Raw genomic sequence first — 26,668 nt, forward strand, 5'->3', positions numbered from 1 at the left:
GAGGGAATTATAATATGAATAAAAAAATAAATTTAAAATATTAGCAAAATAAACTAATAAATATTTATTTAAAAAGAAACAAACACCTGGGGTGCGATCAGTCCCCACCAACAGAGAGCTTTGTTGCTGGGGAGAAAAGAGGGGGGGGGGGGACACATGTGTGCTGAGTTGTGCGGCCCTGCAGCGAGGCCTCAAAGCTACAGTGGCCAATTCATCAAAAAATAGCCTGGCCTTTAGGGGGGGTTAACACTGCTGTCCTCAAGTGGTTAACAAAATATGGCTATTTTGAAACTCATTAAAGAGGAAATTTACTGAAAAATACCATAGTAGTAGGGTAAAAAAAGAAAAAGTACATAGCAAAGTGAGACAATAAAAAATAGAAGAGAGATCAAGAAATGATTGATATTGACATGTACAGTAATTTGTTCATGTTGTTTGATCCACAATGAGCTTGCACGTAATCATCTTTACTACTGGCAGACAAGAAAAAAACAAGACAGCACCAACTGTTATTATCAATAACCACACCCACTAACAATGTGGGTGTGTTTTTTTTATAGATATACATGTGCACAGAGGGAAATACAGGTTGCTTGGCAGTTGGAAACAGCCGTCATTTCCCACAGTGCAACAAGGTTTAACTACTTTGGCCTCCTGGACGTACTAGCTACGCCCAGGAGGCCATGTGCGCGTCCGCGTGCTCCCGGCCGCGGTTCGTTAGCCTAGCAATCAGTGAATCGGGCTATGGTGCCCGATCACTGATTCCTCTCCCCTGCAGAAAAAGCGACAGCTTCTCTCAGAAGCTTCGCTTTTTCTGGCTGTTGCGTCCCCCATGCGTCTCTCTAAGCTTAGAGTGACATCATGTAAACAAACTCATGGCCGCCATCTTGTGGCCAAAAAGTAAAACTACAACTAAGAGTAAAAAAAGTAAAACTCAACACACATTTACACTCTAAGACTACTGTTTACATCCCACCCTCCCAAAAAATACCCAAATAAAATGTTTAATATAAAAACAAAACAAAACATTACAATAAAAAAAAAACATGTAAATATTTACCTAAGGGTCTAAACTTTTTAAATATCAGTGGTATAAACAGAGGTAACCTTCAGTAAGAACTGCATGCCAGTATATTAGATGAACACGCAAAATGTACACATTTTTGTGTCATTTTGACACAAAAATATTGTTTTCAGATACAATGTTATGAGAAGAATTCTCACAAACATATGTTGAATATTCACTAAAAATGGCATTGACATTTCACACAGCTTGATTTTCCTTGTCATGTTCCTGTATTCTTCATGAGTAAATAAAGGTGCTCCGAAGTTGCACGGAGCTCACCCCGCACTGCGTAGACAGTTTGCGCACTGAGTCCCTGGTTCGAAACCCAGTCAGGGCACTATCTGCAAAGAGTTTGTATGTTCTTCCCATGTCTGCATGGGTTTCTTCCTGTAACTCTGGTGTCCTCCCAAATCCCCAAAACATACAGATAAGTTAATTGGCTTCCCCCTAAATTGGCTCTAGACTGTAATACATACACTACACGATACATACATAGACATATGACTATGGTAGGGATTAGATTGCGAGCCCCTCTGAGGGACGGTAAGTGACAAGACATTATACTCTGTACAGTGCTGCAGAAGAGGTCAGTGCTAAATATTGAATAATAACAACAATAACAATAAGTTAAACAAAAAGCACATAGGAATTAAATGCACAAATGCTATAAACAAAATATTTCAATATATTTATTTAAAATGTACAAGAATAGCATTTCAGTGCATTTTCAGTTAATATACAATATTTTTTCTCTTATTAATGTACAAATAGTGTTGTTGACACATTGGTATACATAGAAATAATAAACATTCTGCTTTGCAAAGGTAAAGGAAGTAGAAAGCAGGATTTCTGCATCTTCACAGAAAAGCTGACTTGTGAAAGAATGAAATATAACCAGAGATGCCAAATAATATCTGAAAAGAAGCTTTTAAATAATACACGCCCAGTGGCTTGTGTTCCCACTGAGTTTAGCTAGGATGATTCTCTCAGTACCCCACCCTGTCATCCATGTTTAATAGCAAGCTGGGTCCACTTTATACCGATGATTAGTTGAAGGGGCTGAACAGTGGAAAGCAGCTAATCAGGTGGCAGGCAATATAAAGGGTGCCTCTGGTTGCAAAAACTGGATGATATTGCATTCTTCGTGGCCAGACTGAAATCCACTAGCCTGTGATCACTAGAAATTGTTTACAGTATATCTGAAATGTTGGTGCACTTAGTCTTCCATTCCAGCTTCTGCAGCAGTCTGAGTCAGAGCAGTACAACTGTACTACAGGTATGTTAGTGTTTACCCTTGTCAGAACAACCCTCTATACTGCTCCTAGTTGTGATAAACTCATCATTTAATGACTGTGGGCAATGGGGTTTCATCTTCTACCTCATGTTCCAAACATCCCATTTTCATTAGCTTTAAAGCCAAGATCTTTTCCTGAAGAAAAAAAAAAAAAAAAAAATTATATATATATATATATATATATATATATATATATATATATAAATATATATATATATATAAATATATATATATATATATAAAAACTGAACCTAATCAGAGTAAGATTTAGGAATTACTATGGAAGACTTTGTAGAAATCCATTGTTCCTTTTTGATGCGGTTTATGACAAACATCCGTTCGGATGCACAGGAATTTACCTTACAGCAACCTTTTGGAAACTTGAAATGAGGTACACTTCCCTCCACAGCATGTCTCCTTTAGAAAATCACTCCCATGTACTGTATTAAAGCATACCTGAACTGACATGTAACATGATAGGATAAACATGGGTCACGGTTAAGAGTTTGCCTCTGTTCACTTTCCATTTTTTATTTCATAGCAATGGTTAATAATGCAGTGCTTTATCTAGGCAAATTATGCAGTGGGATGCAGCTCTTCTGAAAAGTAAATTGAAGTCAAAACGCTTGTATCTGGCTGTAAAATGTCTCCCTGTGTTAGACATGAATGAACCAGATTTTACACCACGTTGACATGGCCGACTTCACACTTAAAACTGCAGCCCATAAATTGAAAATAAGAATGTGAAACTCCAGGAAAGGCCTTTTTACCATAAGCAGTACACATACAATGAATTATTCCATAAGTTTATTTTACAGTTCAGGTTTGCTTTAACCGGTTCAGCACCGCAGTCCGAAAATCTCATGCATCCGAGCAACGTTCACCTCCCATTCATTCGCCTATAACTTTATTGCTACTTATCACAATGAATTGATCTATATCTTGTTTTTTCCGCCACTAATTAGGCTTTCTTTGGGTGCTACATTTTGCTAAGAATTATTTTTTTCTAAATCTATTTTAACAGGAAGATTAAGAAAGAAATGAAAAAAATTCATTATTTCTCAGTTTTTGGCCATTATAGTTTGAAATTAATATACGCTAGCGTAATTAAAACTCATGTATTTTATTTGCCCATCTGTCCCGCTTATTACACCATTTAAACGATGTCCCTATCACAATTTATGGTGCCGATATTTCATTTAGAAATAAAGGTGCATTTTTTCAATTTGCGTCCATCACTATTTATAAGCTTATAATTTTAAATAATATAATAACATATTCTCTTGACATGCATATTTAAAAAGTTCAGACCCTTGGGTAACTATTAATGTTGTTTTTGTTTTTTTTTAATTGTATTTTTTATTTTTATTTTTAATAAAAAAAGTGTATGTGGGTAATTTTTGGTGTGGGAGGGAAACTGTTAATTTTAAATGTAAAATATATATATTTTTTTTATTAAAAATGAATTGTGGTGCAGTTTACTATTCGGCCACAAGATGGCCACAGTGAAAAATTTTTTAAAGAGAATCTGTATTGTTAAAATCGCACAAAAGTAAACATACCAGTGCGTTAGGGGACATCTCCTATTACCCTCTGTCACAATTTCGCCGCTCCTCGCCGCATTAAAAGTGGTTAAAAACAGTTTTAAAAAGTTTGTTTGTAAACAAACAAAATGGCCACCAAAACAGGAAGTAGGTTGATGTACAGTATGTCCACACATAGAAAATACATCCATACATAAGCAGGCTGTATACAGCATTCCTTTTGAATCTCAAGAGATCATTTGTGTGTTTCTTTTCCCCATGCACTGAAGTTTCAGGCTGCTCTTTTCTTCTTGCAAACAGCTTTGCCCTTGTTTGTAATTCCTCAGTATGTGAAAGCCCAGCCAGCTCAGAGGACGATTTATCCAGCTGATTAGAGCAGCTTCTCTCTTCTCTCTTCTCTCTTATCTAAATAACACACAGGCAGTGTGCATAGAGGGGCCAGAAAGGGTGAGTTCATAGCAAAACCACAACACTGAAGAACTTGGCAGCCTTCCAGACACAGGCCGACAAGTCTGACAGGAGAGAGATACATTGATTTATTACAGAGACTGTTATAGTAGAAAGTGCTGCAGTTAGTCAGAACACATTAGAATAGCTTTTGTAACATGTAGGATGATAAAAAACAGGATGCAATTTTTGTTACGGAGTCTCTTTAAAGCAGGGGAAATGTTTCCTGGGGGCAGAAATACCGCGCTCTCTGGAGAGAAAGCGTCGGTATTTCTGCGGGGAAGATAGATCGGTGAATGGGAATTATTATTCCCATTCACTGATCGGGGGGCTAGCGGCGGGCAGCGGGAGCGCGCGCGGGGGCGCGCCCGAGGCGGCGGCAGCAGCACCTATCTGGACGAGGAAGCTCGTCCAGATAGGCCGAACTGGTTAAAGAGACTCTGAAGTCTCCAAAAATGCAGCTTTTTATTACAAAAACCTGTTCAACATTATTGCCCTAACTAAACGCCACATCCCCGCAGCTGAAAAATCCCCCCAAACTCCCCGCAGTGTGACCACACTGCGGGGAGCACTTCCGTGAGAGGCAGAGCTTTCAGCTGCAGCTCTGCCTCTAAACACGTCTATCAGCGTGTATCTCCGCCTTTCCCCCGCCCCCCTCAGTCTTCCTTCACTGAGAGGGGCAGAGGAGCGGCCGAAATATGCGCGGATTGACGCGCATGGAGGCAGAGTTGCAGCTGAGAGCTCTGCCTCCCGGGGCAGCAAAATCCACGACCAAGAAAGTCGTGGATTTTGCAAGGGGAGTTTGGGGGCGATTTAGATAGAGTTCAGCCGCGGGCATGCAGCGTTTTAGTTAGGGCAATAATGTCGAACAGGTTTTTGCAATAAAAAGCTGAATTTTCGGAGACTTAAGTGTTTCTTTAATGTATATCTGAAGAGAAAAAAAACCAACAATGTGGGTATTTACCTTGGGAGAGGGAAGCCTCTCGATCCTCCAGAGGCCTCCAGCACTGGCATCTTCCTCGCCATTCCAGTGCAAAGAGCCCCACAAGACCATCTACAACGGCTTGTCAAAGGAGCTTGCCCACACTGGGCAGTCAGCTCATGTCTCTGCACTATTATCGAGCCAAACAAGCTCAGGTTTTTACACCAAGTCGCGGCTCTCTGCTGCTGCACAGGTGCAAACTGTCTACACAGTGCGGGTGAGCTACGTGGAACTTCAGGGGTCCCAACGCCTAGACAGAGGGGAACAGGGAAGCCTTTGGAGATCCAGAGGCTTCCCTCTCCTAAGGTAAGTATCTGAATGTTTGCCTTTACTGTTTCCCAGGTTTACTTTAAATACATAATAGCAAACAGGCACTTTCCTTCACACAAATGTGAGTGCCTTTTTTCACAAATTTTGCACACTGCAGCTCCTGAGAATGCTTCTCACAGGGGTTGAGGACCTTCAGCGCAGAGCACTGAAATAAACAGATATTTTTGGTATTTAAAACTAAATTTAGAACTCCCTGATAGCAAATTACGGTATTCAGAATTAAATAATTTGGATTCTGAGGCAGATTCACGCTGCTGGATTTATTCTCTTCTCCTGGATTGTGTAAGGTTCAATACCGACTGACGGTAAACTACTAATGTAGCAGCCACTGAATGATCTGACGTGTGGTGGCAAGGAACAGGGCAGCCTAGTATTCTAATCATCTATAACCAGGCATCAGACTGAAGCCTCTGGGGGCGGGATTCTAGGGATTCTTAAGATCTACAAAATATGCAGGTTACCCAACACTGAGAAGGCAATTCACAGACGTGCACCTATATTTTAGTGGCATCTGAAGTAGAGCTGGAATGTACACATGGGACTGTTAAAGACATATTTCATCAACAGTACATATTGAACAGAGCAGTGAAGTACTAAGCAGTATCAACATTTAGCATATTCCTGACATGTGAATTGTGCAGAAACGTGCCTAGCTATGATCGACTTTCACGCTGACAGTTGAGAAACACCGTCCCATGCTTTCAAATAAAGGAGATATGAGGCTGTCAGTAATGCCCTTCCATATTGCTTGCACAGATGGTAACACCATAAGACAGGTCCTCACGAAAGGCATAACAATCCTGAAATGTAAAAGAGAGAGATAATTAAAAGCAGAAAATTGGCTACACCCCATTTGGAAAAGTTTGTCTAGCAATATTGATCCAAAGACAATTTGGTGCAGAACAAGGATATTCGTGATGACATTTGTCCTTTAAGAGTATTGTGAGCGAAATACAAATTTAAGCCAGCTTGTAGAGGGGCCAAGACGTCTGGTAATTGAGGGTTTGACACATGCAGGCTATTTTTCCAAGGACTGCAGCTGTGAGAAATGCTGAGCAAGAGGTGGGGAACAGTTTATTAATGGCAGCTGCAAGTCAAAGCGCGCATCATTGTAACTTTTATGACTTTCAAACAAGTCTTTGAGGTCTGCAATGACCAAATTTAGATACTTACCAAGGGAGGAGGAAGCCTCTGGGCCCTCCATAGGCTTCCCCTGTCCTCCTCTTCCAGGCTGGTCAAGCTCTGAGACTACCAAAGCATGGCCACACTGCGCCTTTGCAGAAGCATGGTCTTTGCTCGCTCGGGCTTCGGCAGAAAAAGCCAGGCCCTATAGGATCTGTACTACTGCGTAGACAGCTTCTTTTGCCAAAGCTCGAGCAGGCCTGTGGTACTGCGCATGTGTGAGCCGTCACAACAAGGTTTTCGTACGGAGACAGCGCAGGGAAGGGGCCGGTGGAGGACGGGGGAAGTCTCTGGAGAATCCAGAGGCTGCCTTCTCCTGAGGAAAGTACCGCACTTTTTTCCCTACAGGTTTCATTTAACACCAACGAAGTGCACAAAAGGTGGCTGACAGAGGGTCCTACATAGAGCTGGGGCATGAATGCAGTAGCAAGTTCTACAACCCCTTTTCCTACACTGCTGAGTTCAGGCACCCAGCAACCATGGACCTACCTCACACTTTGTTGCTGGACATACAACACATTAACCTCTTTGTTGCTACAAGTGGTGCTGACCCACCACTATCTCCAGCTACATGCCAAATGCAGAACTTTGAGTATGATAGGAGAAAAAGCAAGTGTTGATGATATCATTAATTTGAACAGATCTTATTTAGGAGTGCCCTCTGCCCATCAGACTGTCAAGTGTATAGCAGCATAAGGCACACAATGCAATTGTTCACTTTTTGGATTTTAAAAGAATCTTAACACATTCCGAGGAGTTACAGATTATTGCAATGTGATTATGCCAAAAAAGAAAATGTGCATATATGGTTGTACTATACTTGCTTTACTGAGACATATCTGACCATTAAATCAAATATAATTAATAGACCTGCCTCTGTATACTGATGGCCTACTCATCCACCCAATACTTCAGCTACTATGCAACAGGCACACTCTCCCCTAGGCCAGGAACACCAAGTACAGTGTAAATCTGTTACTTCTTAGCTGGAAGGTGATAATTTGCAGGTTCAAATGTAGGTCAAGCAATAAGAAATAAATCAGGCATGCTGCTGGCATTCTTTTGGTCTCTGTAGTAGTACTTGTCATTTGCCTATGCATGTCAGGAGTAAAAGCAATAATACCATAGTGATGAACACATCCTAAATATGTTCTCATTCAGATTTCTGTACAAATAAGAAAGGTAGAGCTTTCTGCTTCAGCCCCTCAGGAAGACCTCTGACAATGCTAGTCGTGGTCTACTGCACATGAGCGGTCACGTCTATGGGTCTCCTCGATCAAGCTTCAGTCGTCAGGAGCATTCTGCGCGTGCGCGTTTTGCAAAACAATTGTACTGTTCATGCACAGAATGGCAGAAGCAAATCATGTAGGTGCACAAATGGGACCATGCATGCACAGTAGACCACGACTAAGCCTTGTTAGATAGGACCATGGATGCACAGTAGACCATAACTAAACCTTGTCAGAGATCTTTCTGAGGTGGATAGCTGAACAACGAATAGAACCCGGAAGGCACAAAGGAGCCTCAAATACCAGAGGGGCTGGATGAAGCCTCATGTAAGTAAAAGTTATCTTTATTTTTCATAGTTCAGGTGTGCTCTAAGATGCAGATTAAGTTACACTTATTTAAATTCTAATTTTGGTATGGTTGTGCTGTGATAACCTGGAGCTTCTCTGAACAATCCAAAATGATGAGACTAAAGCTCGGTCTCCATTTGTGAAGAAAATGTACCAATTTGGTATGTTTTCTGCACCTCTACTAAACACAGGAAGTGGATCCTATTGTTAAAAATAAGATCCCTTCTATCTATAAAAAAATAAAATAAACACAATGTGCCAAACAGAACACAGAGTCCGAACCGGAATACACAAAATAGACCGAATTAAAGCGTATTACAATGGACAGTGTCCATTCTCACTAGGCTGGTCGCTGCATCCGCTATGATCACCGCCACACAAATGCTCACATGTTCCCCAGGCTCCGCTGCTGCTGATTCCTCCCCGAGGTTCCGGTAAACAGATCGGTGCCAGGCAAAAGCATGGGGATCTCTAATGGGTTGCAAAAAACTGATGGGAATCCTCAGCATCAAGGAGAAATCTCATTGGTTTATGGTTAACCAATGAAAATTCTCTCTGTTGCTAGGGAGAATTAGTCTATTGTAATCCTATGGGGTGCCCCATGCTCCTGCTGGCCTCCATTCAGTTTATCGGGAAGCAGTAGATTTGGGCGCATGAGACGAGTGGACAAAAAGGGCGCCCCATTCACTTCCATTATAAATATCGTTTAATGGGCGCCGAACAGGGAAAAAAAGGCGCCGGAGATTATTAACGTTTTAACAAACGGCGCCCGGAGATTTTTAAGGATTTATAACTATGTTTGTGATGATTTAACTTTACAAAATGAGCCCGTGACGAATAACGTTTATAAAGATACTAAATCACTATTTCTAAAACATTTCTAAAACATTATTATCCACCCCAAAAAATAATTTACATTTTTTTATTTACATTTTTTATTTATTAATGTCTGTAAAACATTATTATCCATAGGGGGTCTTAGGTTTAGGCACCACCAGGGGGGTCTTAGGTTTAGGCACCAACAGGGGGGTCTTAGGTTTAGGCACCAACACGGGGGTCTTAGGTTTAGGCACCAACTGGGGGGTCTTAGGTTTAGGCACCAACAGGGGGGTCTTAGGTTTAGGCACCAACAGGGGGGTCTTAGGTTTAGGCACCAACAGGGGGGTCTTAGGTTTAGGCACCAACAGGGGGGTCTTAGGTTTAGGCACCAACAGGGGGGTCTTAGGTTTAGGCACCAACAGGGGGTCTAGGGGTTAGGGATAGGTACAGGGAGGGTTTTTAATAAACGTAAATATAAGTTTCACTTTACAAACAGGGAAGATTAACGTTTTAAGAATTGCGGATCTCATACACATTATTTAGTGATTTATAAATTCTTAAAACACTATTTCTAAACGAAATTCTACACAATATTTCTATAAACGATATTTCCATTTAACGTTTATACCACGCGCCCTTTTTTCCCGACGCCCTTTTCGTACGTACGCGTTTATCGGCTTTGAGACTAAACGGAGGAGTCATTAGTGGCAAAACCGGGGGACATGTGAGTATTTCAGTGGCGGTGGATGACAGCAGGCGGAACAGCGGCGGAGCAGATGCAAAGCGCACAGTAACGGAGAGCAGTGCATTTGCTAAGTGGATGTGATTACCGTGCTGTTCTCTGCATATAGGCAACAGTGTATAAAGTACAGTAAATAAAAAGGCCCAGATGCACCCACTGCCGCACTGTACACATAACACGTTTGTCATACTGTTGTCCACCTTATATTTCAATAAGTCCTTGTAGGTCTTCTTAACACCTAAGAATTATTGTTGATATAAAGCGACAACATATTCAAACAACAAACACAGAACACTTATATCGCGCTTTTCTCCTGTCGGACTCAAAGCGCCAGAGCTGCAGCCACTGGGACGCACTCTATAGGCAGTATCAGTGTTAGGGAGACTTGCCTAAGGTCTCCTACTGAATAGGTGCTGGCTTACTGAACAGGCAGAGCCGAGATTCGAACCCTGGTCGCCTGTGTCAGAGGCAGAGCCCTTAACCATTAAACCATCCAGCCACTGAACTGTGGGACTGTGCACTGAACTAGAGTACTAGTCCAGCTTGCACTGTCCCATACCTTCCATTCTGTGGGGCTACATTACAATGCCTTATGTGTTAAGCACATTAGTACGACAGCAGAGGAAACTTCAGAGTCAGCAACATGTGTGAAAATGGTTGCTGCACCTCTAAAGGAGATCTCAGGATTTTCCATACAGTACTTATCAAAGTGAGACTGCGCTCAGTGTCCTATAATCACCACTGTTCCAGGCGGCACACTATAAAAGAGAAAGATGATTCCCCCAAAAGTTCCAGTCAAAATAGCAGCGCCAACAGGGTCCACTTGTAACCTTCACAGGACCTTTAAACATAAGCAGAGACAAAGAGGGGAGCCCTCATAGGTAGTAATGCCTTATCACAACACCCTTGTGCTCAAAAGGTTAGCTGAAGTGATCAAGGCTGTCACCAATAGGTCAGGAGGAAATCACACTCCCCCCCCCGTTTAACCCTGCTCACCAGATATCTGCTTGGGTATGTGGCATATCAAATCTCAGACGGTTTCTAGAGAGTGTAGACAAAGCAACCTTGCATAGTGTAAAACAGTTTAATAAGGCGCCCACGGCCCCCCTTTAAAATCCACGTACATAAAAGATTCTTGTATCAAAACATGTCATAGTTACACATCCAGGAACAGCTCCGGTCGCCTCCTCCGCGTCCCCGGCCAGTCTCCTGTGTACAGCGTGCGTGCGTCTCCTAAGCTCCGCCCTACGCGTTTCGTCACGGCTCGTGACTCATCAGGGGCTGGAGTGCGCACGCGTCCCACCGCATTAAATATGCGTAACCACTCCCACCCCTCGCTTACCAGCCAATAGATCTGAGCACTAGCTAATGCCTGGACAGCGTACGAGGCGGCCAGCTCACAAAGTTTCGCATCCCCTGCATACCCCCCTACCCGTTCTCCCTCCCCGTTCGCCACACATATGTACAACTCTACACAATCGTTAGATTCACTCATCCACCCTTCCCCCATACTGTTGCTACTTAAAAAAACAAAATAAAAGTCATCTATTAAGGACACTCTAGACGTTCAATAAGATATTAGCAATATACAAAACTAAACATGCAACACCTCCTAGATCGATGAATTGACTCCTAACACTTATATATAGAGCAAAATACTAATCCACACCTTGTTATACCGTTAGCATATAGTAACAGGGTACCCCTTTGGGCAAATCTAATGTACTCCTCCCATTTATATTATCAGGTATCCCCAGTTCAGATACAAACTAGTACACTTGCTATACCTCTTGTCCAGGCAGTTAATACCTCAATCATTAGATAAAAAGCAGTTAATGTCCACCTCTATATTGAGGCCCTGCGGGGTTAATGATTGTAATTTATAGATCCATTTTGTTTCCAACTTACACAACTCTCGTAACCTATTGCACCCCCTCCAATGTGCTTCTAATTTTTCAATCCCACAGAATTGCATATCGGTTGGACTACTTTATCTAATGATTGAGGTATTAACTGCCTGGACAAGAGGTATAGCAAGTGTACTAGTTTGTATCTGAACTGGGGATACCTGATAATATAAATGGGAGGAGTACATTAGATTTGCCCAAAGGGGTACCCTGTTACTATATGCTAACGGTATAACAAGGTGTGGATTAGTATTTTGCTCTATATATAAGTGTTAGGAGTCAATTCATCGATCTAGGAGGTGTTGCATGTTTAGTTTTGTATATTGCTAATATCTTATTGAACGTCTAGAGTGTCCTTAATAGATGACTTTTATTTTGTTTTTTTAAGTAGCAACAGTATGGGGGAAGGGTGGATGAGTGAATCTAACGATTGTGTAGAGTTGTACATATGTGTGGCGAACGGGGAGGGAGAACGGGTAGGGGGGTATGCAGGGGATGCGAAACTTTGTGAGCTGGCCGCCTCGTACGCTGTCCAGGCATTAGCTAGTGCTCAGATCTATTGGCTGGTAAGCGAGGGGTGGGAGTGGTTACGCATATTTAATGCGGTGGGACGCGTGCGCACTCCAGCCCCTGATGAGTCACGAGCCGTGACGAAACGCGTAGGGCGGAGCTTAGGAGACGCACGCACGCTGTACACAGGAGACTGGCCGGGGACGCGGAGGAGGCGACCGGAGCTGTTCCTGGATGTGTAACTATGACATGTTTTGATACAAGAATCTTTTATGTACGTGGATTTTAAAGGGGGGCCGTGGGCGCCTTATTAAACTGTTTTACACTATGCAAGGTTGCTTTGTCTACACTCTCTAGAAACCGTCTGAGATTTGATATGCCACATACCCAAGCAGATATCTGGTGAGCAGGGTTAAACGGGGGGGGAGTGTGATTTCCTCCTGACCTATTGGTGACAGCCTTGATCACTTCAGCTAACCTTTTGAGCACAAGGGTGTTGTGATAAGGCATTACTACCTATGAGGGCTCCCCTCTTTGTCTCTGCTTATGTTTAAAGGTCCTGTGAAGGTTACAAGTGGACCCTGTTGGCGCTGCTATTTTGACTGGAGGATTTTCCATAGCTGGAAAGGACAGCCCTGAATTTTCCATAGCTGTGTGGGAAGAAACAGAGCAACTCGTTCTATACAGCTAGTCTTAGAACACTGACTATATCTAAACTTTAAGGACTTACAGAATGATAGGTCATCAAAGCAAAAGGGAACATGGTGTAAAGCTGAACTCTAGGCAAGCATGTGAAACAACTGCCACGAAAGACAGTAAGGGCCCATTCACACTAGAGCGTTTTGCCACGATTTCGGCAAACGCTCAAACGCTAGCGCTTTTTAAAAACGCTAGTGTAATAAAACCCTATGGGCTCGTTCTTACTTGGGCGATTTGCGTCGATTTGCGCTAATCGCTGCAAATCGCCCAAAATCTCGAAACGCAAGCGCGTCGCCTGCACCATTTTCAGGCGATTTCCCAGCGATCGAGTGTTCAAACAGCAACTTTGTTCTACTGGGCATGCCCAGACCTTACTCATGTATGCCAATTTAGGATGAATTCTGATGGCCTGGAGCACATTTGGAAGAAAATTACAGCATTCGACTGGAGCAAGTCAAATAAGCTTGGTATGAACACTCTCCTTGAACGGTGCACTGCAAGGGGACACAGAAGCCTCTGCAGCATAGAGCGGCATCTCTCTACCGAGGTCCAAGGTTTGTACATAACTTTTTCAAAACAAAAAAAATAAACTTCAGGTGTATTTAAGCTGGAAATAAATATCCTATATGTGGTAAATGATCAATTTTAGGGCAGCAGAGATCCATTCTAATATCCATGTCAGCTGAAGCCACAAGCTTTGTATTACTTGTCACAGTACCAAACAGTGGTGCGCTTCTGTCTGCTTTACAGCAACACGTATCAATCTGTAACACTGATGTGCTGATAAAAAGCGGACAGAAGTGGACATAATGTGAATGAGGCCCGACTCTCATGGTCTTCCTGTCTGCTTGATGAACCACACCTTTCTTCACTCAGCCCCATCAATGAATTTGAACTTTGCCAAAAATGTGTGAGGACCTTGGCCCTTGAGGATTGGAGTTTCACATCCCTGATCGAATCAATTTACAAATAAAAAGCTGTGCTCTAGTCTACTTCAGGGGACCCAGCAGGAAACCTCAAAGGAAAATTCCACTAATGTGATTAGGTGGACAGCACCCTCTCAAACTGCTAGGTTACAAATAGGCCTACATTATTCAGTCACACTTCGTGCTGTAGAGGGTGCTGTGATTGAAGAACTGTTCCCTATGAGGTTTCCTGCTGGGTCCTCTAAAGTGGACTAGCGAACCAAACTCTATAAGGCCTGGAACCCTCTAGCAGTGCTTTTCTAAGCCTTTTGTAAGCACTTGTGATTTGAAAAGCTCTTGCTAATGTAATGCTATGAGTGGGATCCCACTTGAGGGATGTGATTTTTTACAAAATTCCTCATAGCTTTGCATTAGCAAGAGATTTTCAAAATACAAGCGCTTTGAAAAGAGCTGCTTGTGGGTCCCAGGCCTAGAGGAATATTTAAACTGACACAGACAGCAACAATAGAAATCACTGGTACAATGCCTTTGCAATCCGATTTTGCCTGATCGCAAACATCCTGCATGGGTTCTCATTGTATCCCTGGAAAATATTGCAAAGCACATTCGCTGTGGAATAGCATTGTAAAATCGTGTTGTTTGCATTCTGCGATTTTCAGTGTAAAACATCCCTATGAACACATGAACAAAATACAGTGTATGTTGACACTTGCAAGCACTAAACTGTGGCAAATTTTAATGGGAAACATTGCCACAGATGCTCTGCTCTCTCCTACTCCACAAATATAGGAGGGGAAGGACTCCATCATGGAATCTATAATAGAACTAAAATAGCGGATGGGTTGCCAGGATTCAATGTGACAGATTTCCGTAAAAAAAAAAAAAAGGGGGGGGGGGGGGGGGGAGGAAGTGTTTGGTTCGTAGTGAGGAAAAAGGGGTAGGGGGCACCACTACTTGCTTGGGGTTTTCTCCAGGACTAAAAACATGAATGCTTGGATGATAGGATATGAGCGTCGTCGACATTGCTTCAGATAGGCCTGAGTATATTTGGTGATATGTGCGCAGTATATTAGTAATTTTGTCCTAATAACCACATAAAAACTTAAAAAACCATAAACATATAAACTTAATAAACTTTTTTTTTTTTTGCAAAGTAAGTTTACCAAATGTGCACGCAGCTGAGGATGGCAAAGACCAGTCCTATGACGAAGGCCAGCGGGATGGCGAGGAGCACAGTGAGCACCTTGTAGATGAGGTATTTACTGACTTCATACAGGGCAGTGCTGCAGATCCACACCTTGTCGAAGCTGTGAGTGGTGTCTGGCTCTGCAATCACATCTTCAAAGCCAAGCTGTAAAATATAACACAGAGAACATCTATCAGTATCATGTCATCATCACTGCTACCCCAGACATACAGCTACATACAGTGTATTTATGTCTAACCCTAACAGGAGCAGAAGCACCATCAGCACTTGGAAAACAAAACGTGATCTGCCAGTCAACAAGTGAAGTTGCTGTAGTTTTGCAAGTTCAGGAGACTCGTTTTCCCATCCACATACACTGCGATAGCACTCCGCAACCAGCTGGCGATCAGTTCTGAGTGACAGCAACAAGCACACAGTTCTCACCCATCCATCATGCCAGCGCTTTACCTTCAGGTGACTATTGAGATTGTGCGGGTCCCGATCATGGTGGTTGGCAGTGTAGGTCTTCTCAGACAGCATAGGCATAGTGGAGCGATTGAACTCCTCTTCATCCATGAAGATCCGGGCGTCAGCTTTCTCCTTCTCTAAGCCCATGGCGGTGTGTGGTACCGGGGAGCCCCGCAATGTGTCAGCCCCGCTTCCTGGATGCTCAGGCTGCAGCTCTCCTCCTCCCGGTATGCGGCTCGGTGCAAGCTGTGTGCTGGGCACTGACTCCGGGACACGCCCCGCCCTGCTCTACACACCCTCAGCTGCCCTGAGAGCACACAGGGCTAGGAGGGGGCCCGGCTGGCCAGCGCAACGTGCAGCACAGCAGCTGCTTCCTCTGTGCCTGTTACTATATTATACACCTGACTGAGAAACTTTAGCCGTGAATGTAGTACGTGAGAGGTAGTGAGGAGATGGTGAACGTACTGTCAGAAGAATGTATACCAATCCGTTCAAGTGATGAGCTTCAGCTCCCATCTGTCTCTTTGGGAACTAAATCCCTCTATCCCGCTTTGTTCCCCATTTGTCCATCTTTCAGGATTCGTGTACAGATCTATGTAAATATATATGTATTTTTCTACTGAAGAGAGAACTAATGATGATAGAGAGGACCAGGCAGTGTTGTCTGAATTATAAAACTGTGTCTTTTTAATTCTGAATTCTTTCTGTTGTCGGGTGAGGGCCTCCAGTGAAAATAATGTAATAAAAAGGTGCTTATTTTTTACAATAATTATGTATAAATGATTGTCAGTGTTTGCTTATTGTAAAATCTTTCCTCTCCCTGATTCACATTCAGACATTTATCACATGGAGATATTTTTTACTGCTGACAGGTGATGTCACTGGAAGGAGATGCTGCTTGCTTTTTTGGCATTCCCACAATGCAACAAAGCTCCCACAGTGTGATGTCAGGAATTCAGAACTGTGAGGCACTGACATCACACTGTGGGAGGGGTTTCACCACAAAATCAGCCATATAGAGCCACCTGATTATCCGTTTGAGAAGAGAAATAGATTTCTAATGGGAAAGGGGGTATCAGCTACTGATTGGGATGAAGTTCAATTCTTGGTTACGGTTTCTCTTTAAAGAGACACTGAAGCGAAAAAAAATATATGATATAGTGAATTGGTTGTGTACTATGAATAATTACTAGAAGATTAGCAGCAAAGAAAATATCCTCATATTTTTATTTTCAGGTATACAGTGTTTTTTCTAACATTGCATCATTCTCTAATATGTGCAGATTACACAACATATAGCATTCAAAATGATTCTTTCAGAGCAGTCTGTGAACTAATGACCTCTCCTCTGGCAGAGAAAAAGTAATTAGTTCACTTACAGTTGAGATAATAAAAGTCAGATAACAGCCCTCTCCACGACTTTGAAAGTCGTTGAGATTAATGGCTTTTTTGCATAGAGATAACAACTAGAGTTTCTTAACTCTTCCTGTACTGGAAACAATTAGACTGATATATCTGATCTTAATGTTTTATTTCTTAGCTGTACTACACATACAAATCATAATATCATCATTTTTTTTTCGCTTCAGTGTCTCTTTAAGTGTCCTTCTTTCTTATCTCAAAAGGGGTGGGAAGTATAATTTTACCTATATGGAAAGTGACAAGGTGTAGCGACTTCTTCCTTTTATTCTGAACCACAAATTAAACAGTATTTAAATATCAATTTGCCTTTTTGCTATCTAGGTGCAGCTGAGGTCTTTGTGGCCCTGAGCAGCACATCATTTGTGGCCCTATAAGCGATAAACATAATCTTTTTTTCTTACAAGTAGTAGTAATTAGTAATTTTTTGTAGCAGCCAAAAACAACCACCCTAGTTTAAAGAATACCGGAGCGGTTATTAATTGTAAAAAAGGGGGGGGGGGGGGGTTAGACATGTGTAGGAAGCAGTCCATATGTCTACATCTCTCCCTATTCTCCTCTGCCCCCCTCCATTACCTCCTACTGGCTCCCAAAGCTACTGCCGGGCATGGCCGGATTTGTACTTTTTACTGCCCTAGGCCAAAGATCACCAGCCACCCCATGACCAACCGCAACCCCCCCCTCAACATACGCACAGTTTTCTGGTTACAGCTACTGACAATGGCGGCAGGGATTAGATCGTATGCTCCCCTGGGTACAGCTACTGACATGGTGGACAGGAATTAGATTATAAGCTCCTCTGAGTACAGGTAGTGACATCATGGTGGCAGGAAGTGGATTGTAAGCTCCCCTGAGTACAGTTACTGACATGACGGCAGGGATTAGATTGTAATATCCTCTGAATACAGATAGTGATATGGCGGAAGGGATTAGATTGTAAACTCCACTGAGTACAGTTGCCGACATGACGGCAGGGATTAGATTGTAAAATCCTCTGACTACAGTTAGTTATATGGCAGCAGGGATAAGGTTGTATGCTCCCCTGAGTATAGTTACCGATATGATGGCAGGGATTAGATTGTAAACTCCTCTGAGAACAGTCACTGACATGACACAGCAGGGATTAGATTGTAAATTCCTCCAAGTACAGCTACTGACATAGTGGGGAGGGTAGTGTGCAAAAGTAATCCCCTTAAAACCACTTAACGACCGCCTAACGCCAATAGGCGTCGGCGGGTCGTTAGTGGTATAGCATGGAAACTTTCCATGCCAGTTCACGGAGGCTATCTCCGTGAACAGCCGGAGAGCCGCCGATCATGGCTCGCCAGCGAACTGTAAACAGGCGGGGAAGAAATCCCCGCTGTTTACATCACACGGCGCTGCTGCGCAGCAGCGTCGTGGTGTAGATCGGCGATCCCCGGCCTCTGATTGGCCGGGGATCGCCGGCATATGATAGGCTGAAGCCTATCCTTCAATGCGCAGGACGGAAATCCGTCCTGCGCAGCCCATGGAGGGAGGTAAGGGGAAGGAGGGAGCCCCGAAAACGCTGCGGAGGGGGGCTTTGAAGAGCCCCCCCCCCCCCCCCCCGCAGATCACAAACAGCCGGCGGCGATCAGACCCCCCCCTAGCAGGACATCCCCCTAGTGGGGAAAAAAGGGGAGAAGTCTGATCGCCAAGGCTCAATCCTGATCGGTGCTGCGGGCTGGAGAGCCCACGCAGCACCGATCACTGCAGAAAGCTCTGGTCCAACATTGCAGCACACAGTGCATTATGCATACATTATGAAGTAAATCCCCTCTGTTTCCTCTTCTTCTGCACAACAAACCCCTCACCGTACACACCACTAGGCATCCAACACTCTCATTTCTCTTTGTGCACTACTTGTGACATCACTCTGTCTGCGCCCTGGAGAAGTTCCCAATCCAGAGCCATGTGCTTTTAACATGATGTGAGTTGCCTTTGCTGTGGCTGCTGTTTTGCGCTGCCTGGCCAGTACCCCACGATGATCGCTGCCCACCGGGAGGGATCTTGAATTGTCCCCCACTGCCGCCACAAGTAGTACATTGTCCAACACCTGCCAGTGAGTTAGAAGCGCTAGACAAGCCACACCCCGAGCCATGCCATTGGAAGCCCAAGCGCCTCCTGCTGTCTATGAGCACTGCGATTGGCTGCTGACCATGGTGTACAGAATCCAGCCTTGCCAGCGCTCATGTATGTATCGCGGCGGAGAGTCGGGCGCATCTAATCCATCCATCCATGATCATCCATCACCAGATGCAAGACCCTTGCCCGTTAAGCCTGCTGTCCGTTGCCTGCTAGCCAATGCCTATCTGCAAACTCATAATGCAGGGCGGGTGGCCGCGGGCGAATGGGTGAGGCCACAGGCACAGTCAAAGTGTGTGTTTAGGAAGGAGGGAGGAGAGCAGAGTGGATTGGGGGAGTGCAAGCTGCAACTACTGGCTGCGCGGCCCGGAGGCGTCTTGCCGGTAATTTGCTACTGTCTGCCCTGTTGCTTCATACACTTACTGCCCCTCAGCCGCCCCAAACAGGGCTGAATTTCTGGCGCCCTAGGCCATGGCCTAGGTGGCCTAGCCAGAAATCCGGCCCTGCTGCCGGATCGGCCAGGTCGGTGAATAGTGCACAGGTGAAGCCCGGCAACGTGCATCTTTGATTGCGCTCCCCTGCCTGGGAGCGCTCTGCACACTGTAGTCATGATGTCGTGTACATGTGTAGAGCGCTTCGGACCTTGGGCACATGATGAAGGACATGCGTTGCCAGTGCCTGCACACTACTCACAGACCTGACCGACTCGGAAGTAGCTTCGGGGGGTCTTAAGGAGCGGACGAAGGAGAATCAATGAGATGCCGTGATCATTTGTAACTTCCGACGTATCATGTCCACGCATTACGTCCTATTTGCATACTTAAAGCGGATGCGAGATGAAAAACTAACTATAACAAGTAACTTGTCTATATATCTTATCTAAAGTTTAGATAGTTTACACAGCAAATCTAGCTGCAAACAGCTTCAACAGTATATGATTATTTCTTCCTGTGATACAATGACAGCAGCCATGTTCTGTTTGTCACATTGTCACAGGCTGAGGGCTGGAGATGCTATCAGCTTGCCTGTGTGTAAATTCAGTCCCCTCTCCTCCTCCCCACTGCCTCTGAAATCTCTTGCTAGTAACCTCCTCCTGCCCAGACTGAGCTCCCATAAGCCCTTGCTACAGTGCCAAGGCACTGTGAAAAAGCTGTGGGCAAGGCTTGTTTAGTTTATAGGGAATGAGAGTATTCAAACAAAACAAAAAAAGTATTTGGCTTGAGGAATGCCCTATAAACTATATGAAAGGAACACAATTATGCAATGAGTAAAAGTTTATCTGGGATCCACTTTAAAGTACGCTAATAGGAAGTAATGCACAAGGACATTAGTAAATTACACCTACACACATACACCTATATACATTAATTTGTAGAAAAAGACCCATTCAATTATGGGCTTATAGTTAGTGATGGATGTAAAAATGAAAAAATGCACCTTTATTTCCAAATAAAGTATCAGGGCCTGTACACACTGAAAAACGCAGGCAAAAACGCAAGTTTTTAAAGTGCCTGTAGTTTTAAAAACGCATGCGCTTTTGCCTGCGTTTTTTGTGCGTTTGCGTTTTTCTTGTAATTGCTGATTGGCTAAAGAATCCTTTGTTTTTTTTCTAGTTTACATTTCAACAGGAATCAGGACATTGCAGAGTCTTCTGGGATACTGACTTCTGAAAAACGCAGGCAAAAACGCAAGCGCATGCGTTTTTAATGCGTTTTTCATGCGCTGCGCTTAAAAAAGCGCAGCAGGCACTGCGTTTGCGTTTTTTTAAAAACGCATCGCACCAGTGTGTACAAGTCATCACGATTTTCATTCTTTTTCAAAAGACCTTGCGTTTTTAAAAACGCAACGCAAGCGCAGCAGTGTGTACAGGCCCTTATCACCATACATTGTACTAGGGGTATAATTTAAACATTGCTATAACCGTGACAAATGGGCAAATAAAATGTGTGGATTGTATTCACACTAGAATGTTTTATTTTAAAACTATGATGGCCGAAAACTGAGAAATAATGATTTTTTTCAATTTTTTCCTTATTTTTCCTGTTAAAATAATTCTTAGCAAAAAGTACCACCCAAAGAAAGCATAATTGGTGGCAAAAAAGGTATAGATCATTTTGTTGTAATAAGTAGTGATAAAGTTATTGGGGAATGAAAGGGAGGTGTAACGATTGCGGAATTATTTCCGTGGTCAGCGCACAGGACGCGCGCCGACACTACGGAACTCCTCCACAAGCGTGTAAATTGAGAGAACCCAGCTATGGTGCTATGCACCTGTAGAGGGAGATTCCCACCGGCAGATGGAGCTGTGGAGTGCAGACGAACACAGCCTCTGCACTGCCACAGATGCCAGATGGGAATTGTACGAGTTGAAGCAATGCAAGGCATTACAGAGAGATAGAACACAGAGACAGAATGTATGTGTGTCCACCAATCTAGTCGCCACCCAGCGACGGTGAACACACAACAACGGAAATGAAGTGGGAACTACATTCCCAGACAGAGCACAGAAGGAACCACCGCTGCTACCACTAGAGCGGATGCGATCCAGACAGATGGAGCAGCCAGTAGCAACCGCAGCTCTGGCCTACACTCCCAGACAGACAGAACGATTTCCTGTCGACCGCCGCTGGCGCCAAGACAATCGAGACAGAGAGACAGAATAAGGCAATACAGATAATACAACCTGACTGCATTAGAAGGGATGCCTAGGGCAGTCCCCAGGAATTACTGTAAGATAATCTTAGCAAACGACAGCAAGGCTGACACTCCAGGAGGGTTTGCAGGAACAAACCACCATGACCAGCAAGGGATTCTGGGAGAACATGGTATTTATACTGCAAGCCTTCAATTGTGGCAGCTAGGCGATTTGCATGACAAGTGTATGCAAATTCCTCAGCAGAGCAACTCTGAAACTTGCAAAGCGAAGACAGGTCTCTTTTCCAGAGACCTGCAGCATTCAGACCTAAAGAATGGACAAACAGCTGTCTGCCCGTGCAGACAGCTGAGCAGATAATTACACGAGCGGAAAGAACGATTCTCCATATACCTGTGTGAGCAGTGAGTTTGCATAGTGTATTGTACAGCTCTGCATAGGTAGTCTTTTAAGGAATCCAAATGTACTTGACTAAAATACTAAGGGTCAACTTGCCAGAGCACAATTTTAATATCAGTAAGACATTTTTGAGGAGTTTCCTGTTAAGACAGTCAACTTTACTATCTTTATTTATTATGTCTCTAATTCTTGATAGAACTTTTTTTTTATACACTGGATTAATCTGTACAGCAGCTGTGGTAAGGCAGACAGCTATTTTGCCAATATTTCTCTCCCGTTTTGTCTTTTAACATTATTGCCAGGAAAAAAAATATTGCTTTATCTAGCTCTGCTCATAAAAATGCATATTTCTATTATTCACGTCAGTTCCTGTCCCCAAACTAACCTTACGTCTAATGTCCCTACTGCAGTCATACACACACATGCACAGTAGTGCCAATTTGTACGAGTGCCATTTAGGGCCATTTCTCACTGCATCCATTTCGATTTTATTTTGATGCATGTGGGTTTCCAATCACAAAGATTTGCCATTTTTCATTGAATTGCAACGTGCTGTTTCTCTAGCGTGATTCAGTTTTGACACACACATTGCTGAGTGGATAGTCCGGAGGCTTACCACATCTTCTTACAGCCCACTCTTCCAGAGCTTGGTACTTCCATAGAGCCACATTATTCCATGCTATGCATGGATGAGGATCAACCAATCCAAAACAGTCAGTATGCATGTTGGATTATCGTGGTTCTGTACAATGAACAAGCTGGTACATCCTTGCATTCCAGTGGTTCTGGAGGTGTGGTTATCTTACAGGGACAACTAAGGATGATTCGCATATTCAGCAGCGATGCATTATGGGACACCTCATATGCTCACTCCAACCTGAATTATCACAAATACCTTCTGTTTTAAGAAGGCAAACAAAGTGTAAGAAGGTATGGAAGGCCTCTGGACTACCCAGATGCTTTCCACCAACAAGGTAAGCATGTATTCTTTTGATGAACCATTTAATGATTGTGTTATTTAAAAGAAAACATATCAATTGCATATATATACTGCATATCAAGACTATCTCTGTACCTGCAGTCCTACTCTACAGGGAACATGAGCACAGTTTGGCACACCGAGCGGTAAATAAACAATTGGACTCTAAGATACATACACACGCCGATAAGGACTCCCTCTGTCAAGAATCTAGTGTGTGTACTGACTGAGCCCCCTCCCCCATCCCCCTCAGTGCACCAGCGAGTGATCTGCCTAGCAGATCGATTAAGCTGAGTGTTGGCCTATGGCATTGTTCTCCCCACTCATTGCTCACTCTGTGACGCTCCTCGACTGCCTCTATGTCGGCTCTGCTCCAACCTGCAAAACAACAAAAACATGTCACTAGTCTAGAGGGTAGTGACGTGTCAGTATAGCCTCTGCCCCACATTGTTACGCTAGGGGTCAAATCTGGATCCCTCCTGGCTGACAAGTCTCGTATATGTGTATGAGAATTAAGTTATCTGAAGACTATCTTCCGACTAATGAGGTAAGTATTTTTTTTTGTTTTTACATTCACTTCAGGATTGCTTTTAATTATATAACAATTCCTTCCTTTATGCATAAAATACGTTATATTGTTTAAGCCATTTGTGCAGTATAGTTTGAAAAGTAAAATAAGATCACATTTGCATTTAGGTTTAGAACTATTTCTTCATGTCTAGTTTGAGTACTGTAATTACTTTTAAAAATATTGCTTGTGATTTCTACTTCAGGGCATGAAGCTAGGTAGAAAAGGATTTTATCTGATAATCATCAGGACTGTTAACAGAACGATAAATATGACATAACAGTGTTGCTTCATTTGCAGCTGTAACAGTGAGCAGGGCCGAGGCAGAGGCGAGGGAGGCTCCAGCCTCAGGGCACCGGGTAGGAGGGGGCGCACAACTCACTCAGGTATCATTCCCCTACTGTGTTTGAAACAAAGAGAAAAAGGAAAAGGGGATACATGGCAGTGACAGCAAGCCAGATAACTAGAGATTAAGGTGTTGGGGGGGATTGGGGGTCCTGGGGCACCTCTTAGTCTCATAGCAATCAGTGTGTGACGACTGTGGTAGAAGGGATGGAGGGGTGCATTTTGGTGTCTTAGCCTTAGGTGCTGGAGGACCTTGTCCCGGCTCTGACAGTGAGGTGTGAATGTGTGAGAGTGTGTGTGTTGCAACGGTAACTGGGTCCCAAAATCTGTGCTTGTGTTTCTCAGAAGACTAATGCAGAGATGCATTATCCTAAATCCGACACTGTGGAGCTAGAGCATTCAAGCTGACACTGACCTCGGTCACTCCCCCTGATGTCGAGTCGCCTCCTCGCTCCAGTGTGAGGAGGTAGAGACCCTTTGGATCCACGTCACTGTCCCCCACTCTGGATCTCCAAAGAGGGTGCTAATGTACAGTGAAATCTTGGTTTGCGCGCATAATTTATTCCAGAAATATGCTTGTAATCCAAAGCACTCTTATATCAAAGCAAATTTCCGAATAAGGATGATTTGTTCCACAATCCAAAAACATTTACATAAAAAATGTAATGCAAAGTACTGTATCATGTTAAGTAAAATTCTAAACAAGACTTTCACTATAACAGAATCATTGCTCTCTTCTGGCTCACCCCAAATGTGACATTGAACAGTCACTACAATCTGATTAATTACAAACCTGTAGTATCAAAGGGAGAAGAACCATCAGCTCAGTTGCAATGACGTATATACATGCGCGTATATACATTCCGTGCTTGCATCTCAAGACATTGCTTGCTTATCAAGTCAAAATTTTGTAAAAATATTTGTTTGTCTTGCAAAGCGCTCTTACTTGCAACCCAAGGTTTAATTGTATTGGCCTATGTACCTTATATACTCGAATACAAGTCGACCCCGTGTACAAGTCGACCCCTAAATTTGACCCTTCTTAATTATAATTACGGTACTCGAATAAAAGTCTACCCAGCAAAGGTAGCGGCTGCACTTGCGGACCAGGAGGGTTTAATGGCCACACTTAGGGATCAGGAGGGATTAACAGATGCAGTGAAAATGTATTGCGCGCGTTATCCCCTCCTGTTCCCCAAGTGCAGCTATTAGCCCCTCCTGGTCCCTAAGTGCAGCCAATCAATATGCCCTCCCCCCCCAAGTGCAGCCATTAATACAGTTAATATAACAGCAGAACAGTGTGGGAGAAGATGCTTGTGGACCATAAGGAGTTTGTTTTACTAGACATTGACAATGTCAGACTAGCAGCATTGACAGATGCATTAACCTTTTAATCAATTAATTTCTCTTTAAAGGGGTTCTGGGGAGGGGGGGGCAAGTGTGGTGGAAAGCAAAAACGGACACTTACCTGTGGCTTCTATCGGCTCCCTGCAGTTGTAATGTCCCAAATTTAGGTCTGACTCGAAGATAAGTCCACCCCCCAACTTTCCTCTATTGAGACCATCCTAAATTTCTTGACTCATTGTCAAGTATATATGGTACATGTATGTATTTAGGGAGTGGCATGGTTGAGGGAGTTATGGCTGGTGTCTTCAACATGTGTAAGGTGTAAGGCAGAGTTGTGCAGTCATGGCTACAAATTGGTAGGGATGAACACAGAGGTTTTGCAGAATTCCAAATTCTGCATCAGAATTTTGCAATTCCAAGTTAAAAGTCAGTATTCATAAAATTCCAATAAATAAAATCACAAAGTTATGTGACAGTGTGTTCGTATAAATTGTGACAAAATAAAAGCAAACAAAAAATGCTTGTGGATTGCCATAAGCATGCTAGTACCTACATGCTTGAGGGCCAACAACGTGAAAATTAGCAATAAATTAAGATTTTGGAATTTCGCTATGCAAACTTGAATATCACAAAATTCTGTATTTTTGCAGAATGTCTGCAGATTCAGAATTCTCCAATTCCGACCATTCCTTCCGCTTGGTTTTGTAGGCTTAAAGTGACACTGAAGCAAATAAAAAACATATGAGATAATAAATTGTATGTGTAGTACGGAATATTAATATATAATCAGTAGCAAAGTCTCTTCATTTTATTTTAAGTTATATTGCCTTATTTTAAAAACCAGCCTGGCGGTATGGAAGAGCTCAGCTCGTCCATTACCGCCGGAGGCTCCCGCTCAGGCCCTGCTGGGACGATTTTCATCAAATAAAAAGGAGCACACGCAGCCGGCACTTTGCCAGCCGCGTGTGCTACCTGATCGCCGCCGCAGCGCGGCGATGCACCGCGTGCAGGGGCGAAAGAGGGTCCCCCCAGCCGCCCGAGCCCAGCGCAGCCGGACCAAACAGTTCCGGCCAGCGCTAAGGGCTGGATCGGAGGCGGCTGACGTCCATGACGTCACTCCGCTCGTCGCCATGGCGCTCATCGCGGCCTTTCTTGTTACGCATTAGGAGCGCCCTC

General features: G+C 43.6%; 1 protein-coding gene across 1 annotated transcript; it reads right to left on the bottom strand.

The window, feature by feature from the left end:
- Positions 1-1,739: 1,739 nt before the first annotated feature.
- CAV2 (caveolin 2) lies at positions 1,740-15,994 on the bottom strand. The gene is made up of 4 exons (XM_068276456.1): positions 15,680-15,994; positions 15,189-15,376; positions 6,313-6,463; positions 1,740-2,495 (listed from the first exon to the last, which is right to left on the bottom strand). The coding sequence occupies exons 1-3, from the start codon at positions 15,824-15,826 to the stop codon at positions 6,313-6,315; spliced, it is 486 nt and encodes a 161-aa protein (XP_068132557.1). The 5' UTR covers positions 15,827-15,994; the 3' UTR covers positions 1,740-2,495.
- Positions 15,995-26,668: the final 10,674 nt, after the last annotated feature.

The sequence above is a fragment of the Hyperolius riggenbachi genome, chromosome 3 (assembly GCF_040937935.1).
Source record: "Hyperolius riggenbachi isolate aHypRig1 chromosome 3, aHypRig1.pri, whole genome shotgun sequence".
In the NCBI taxonomy this organism is placed as follows: Eukaryota; Metazoa; Chordata; class Amphibia; order Anura; family Hyperoliidae; genus Hyperolius; species Hyperolius riggenbachi.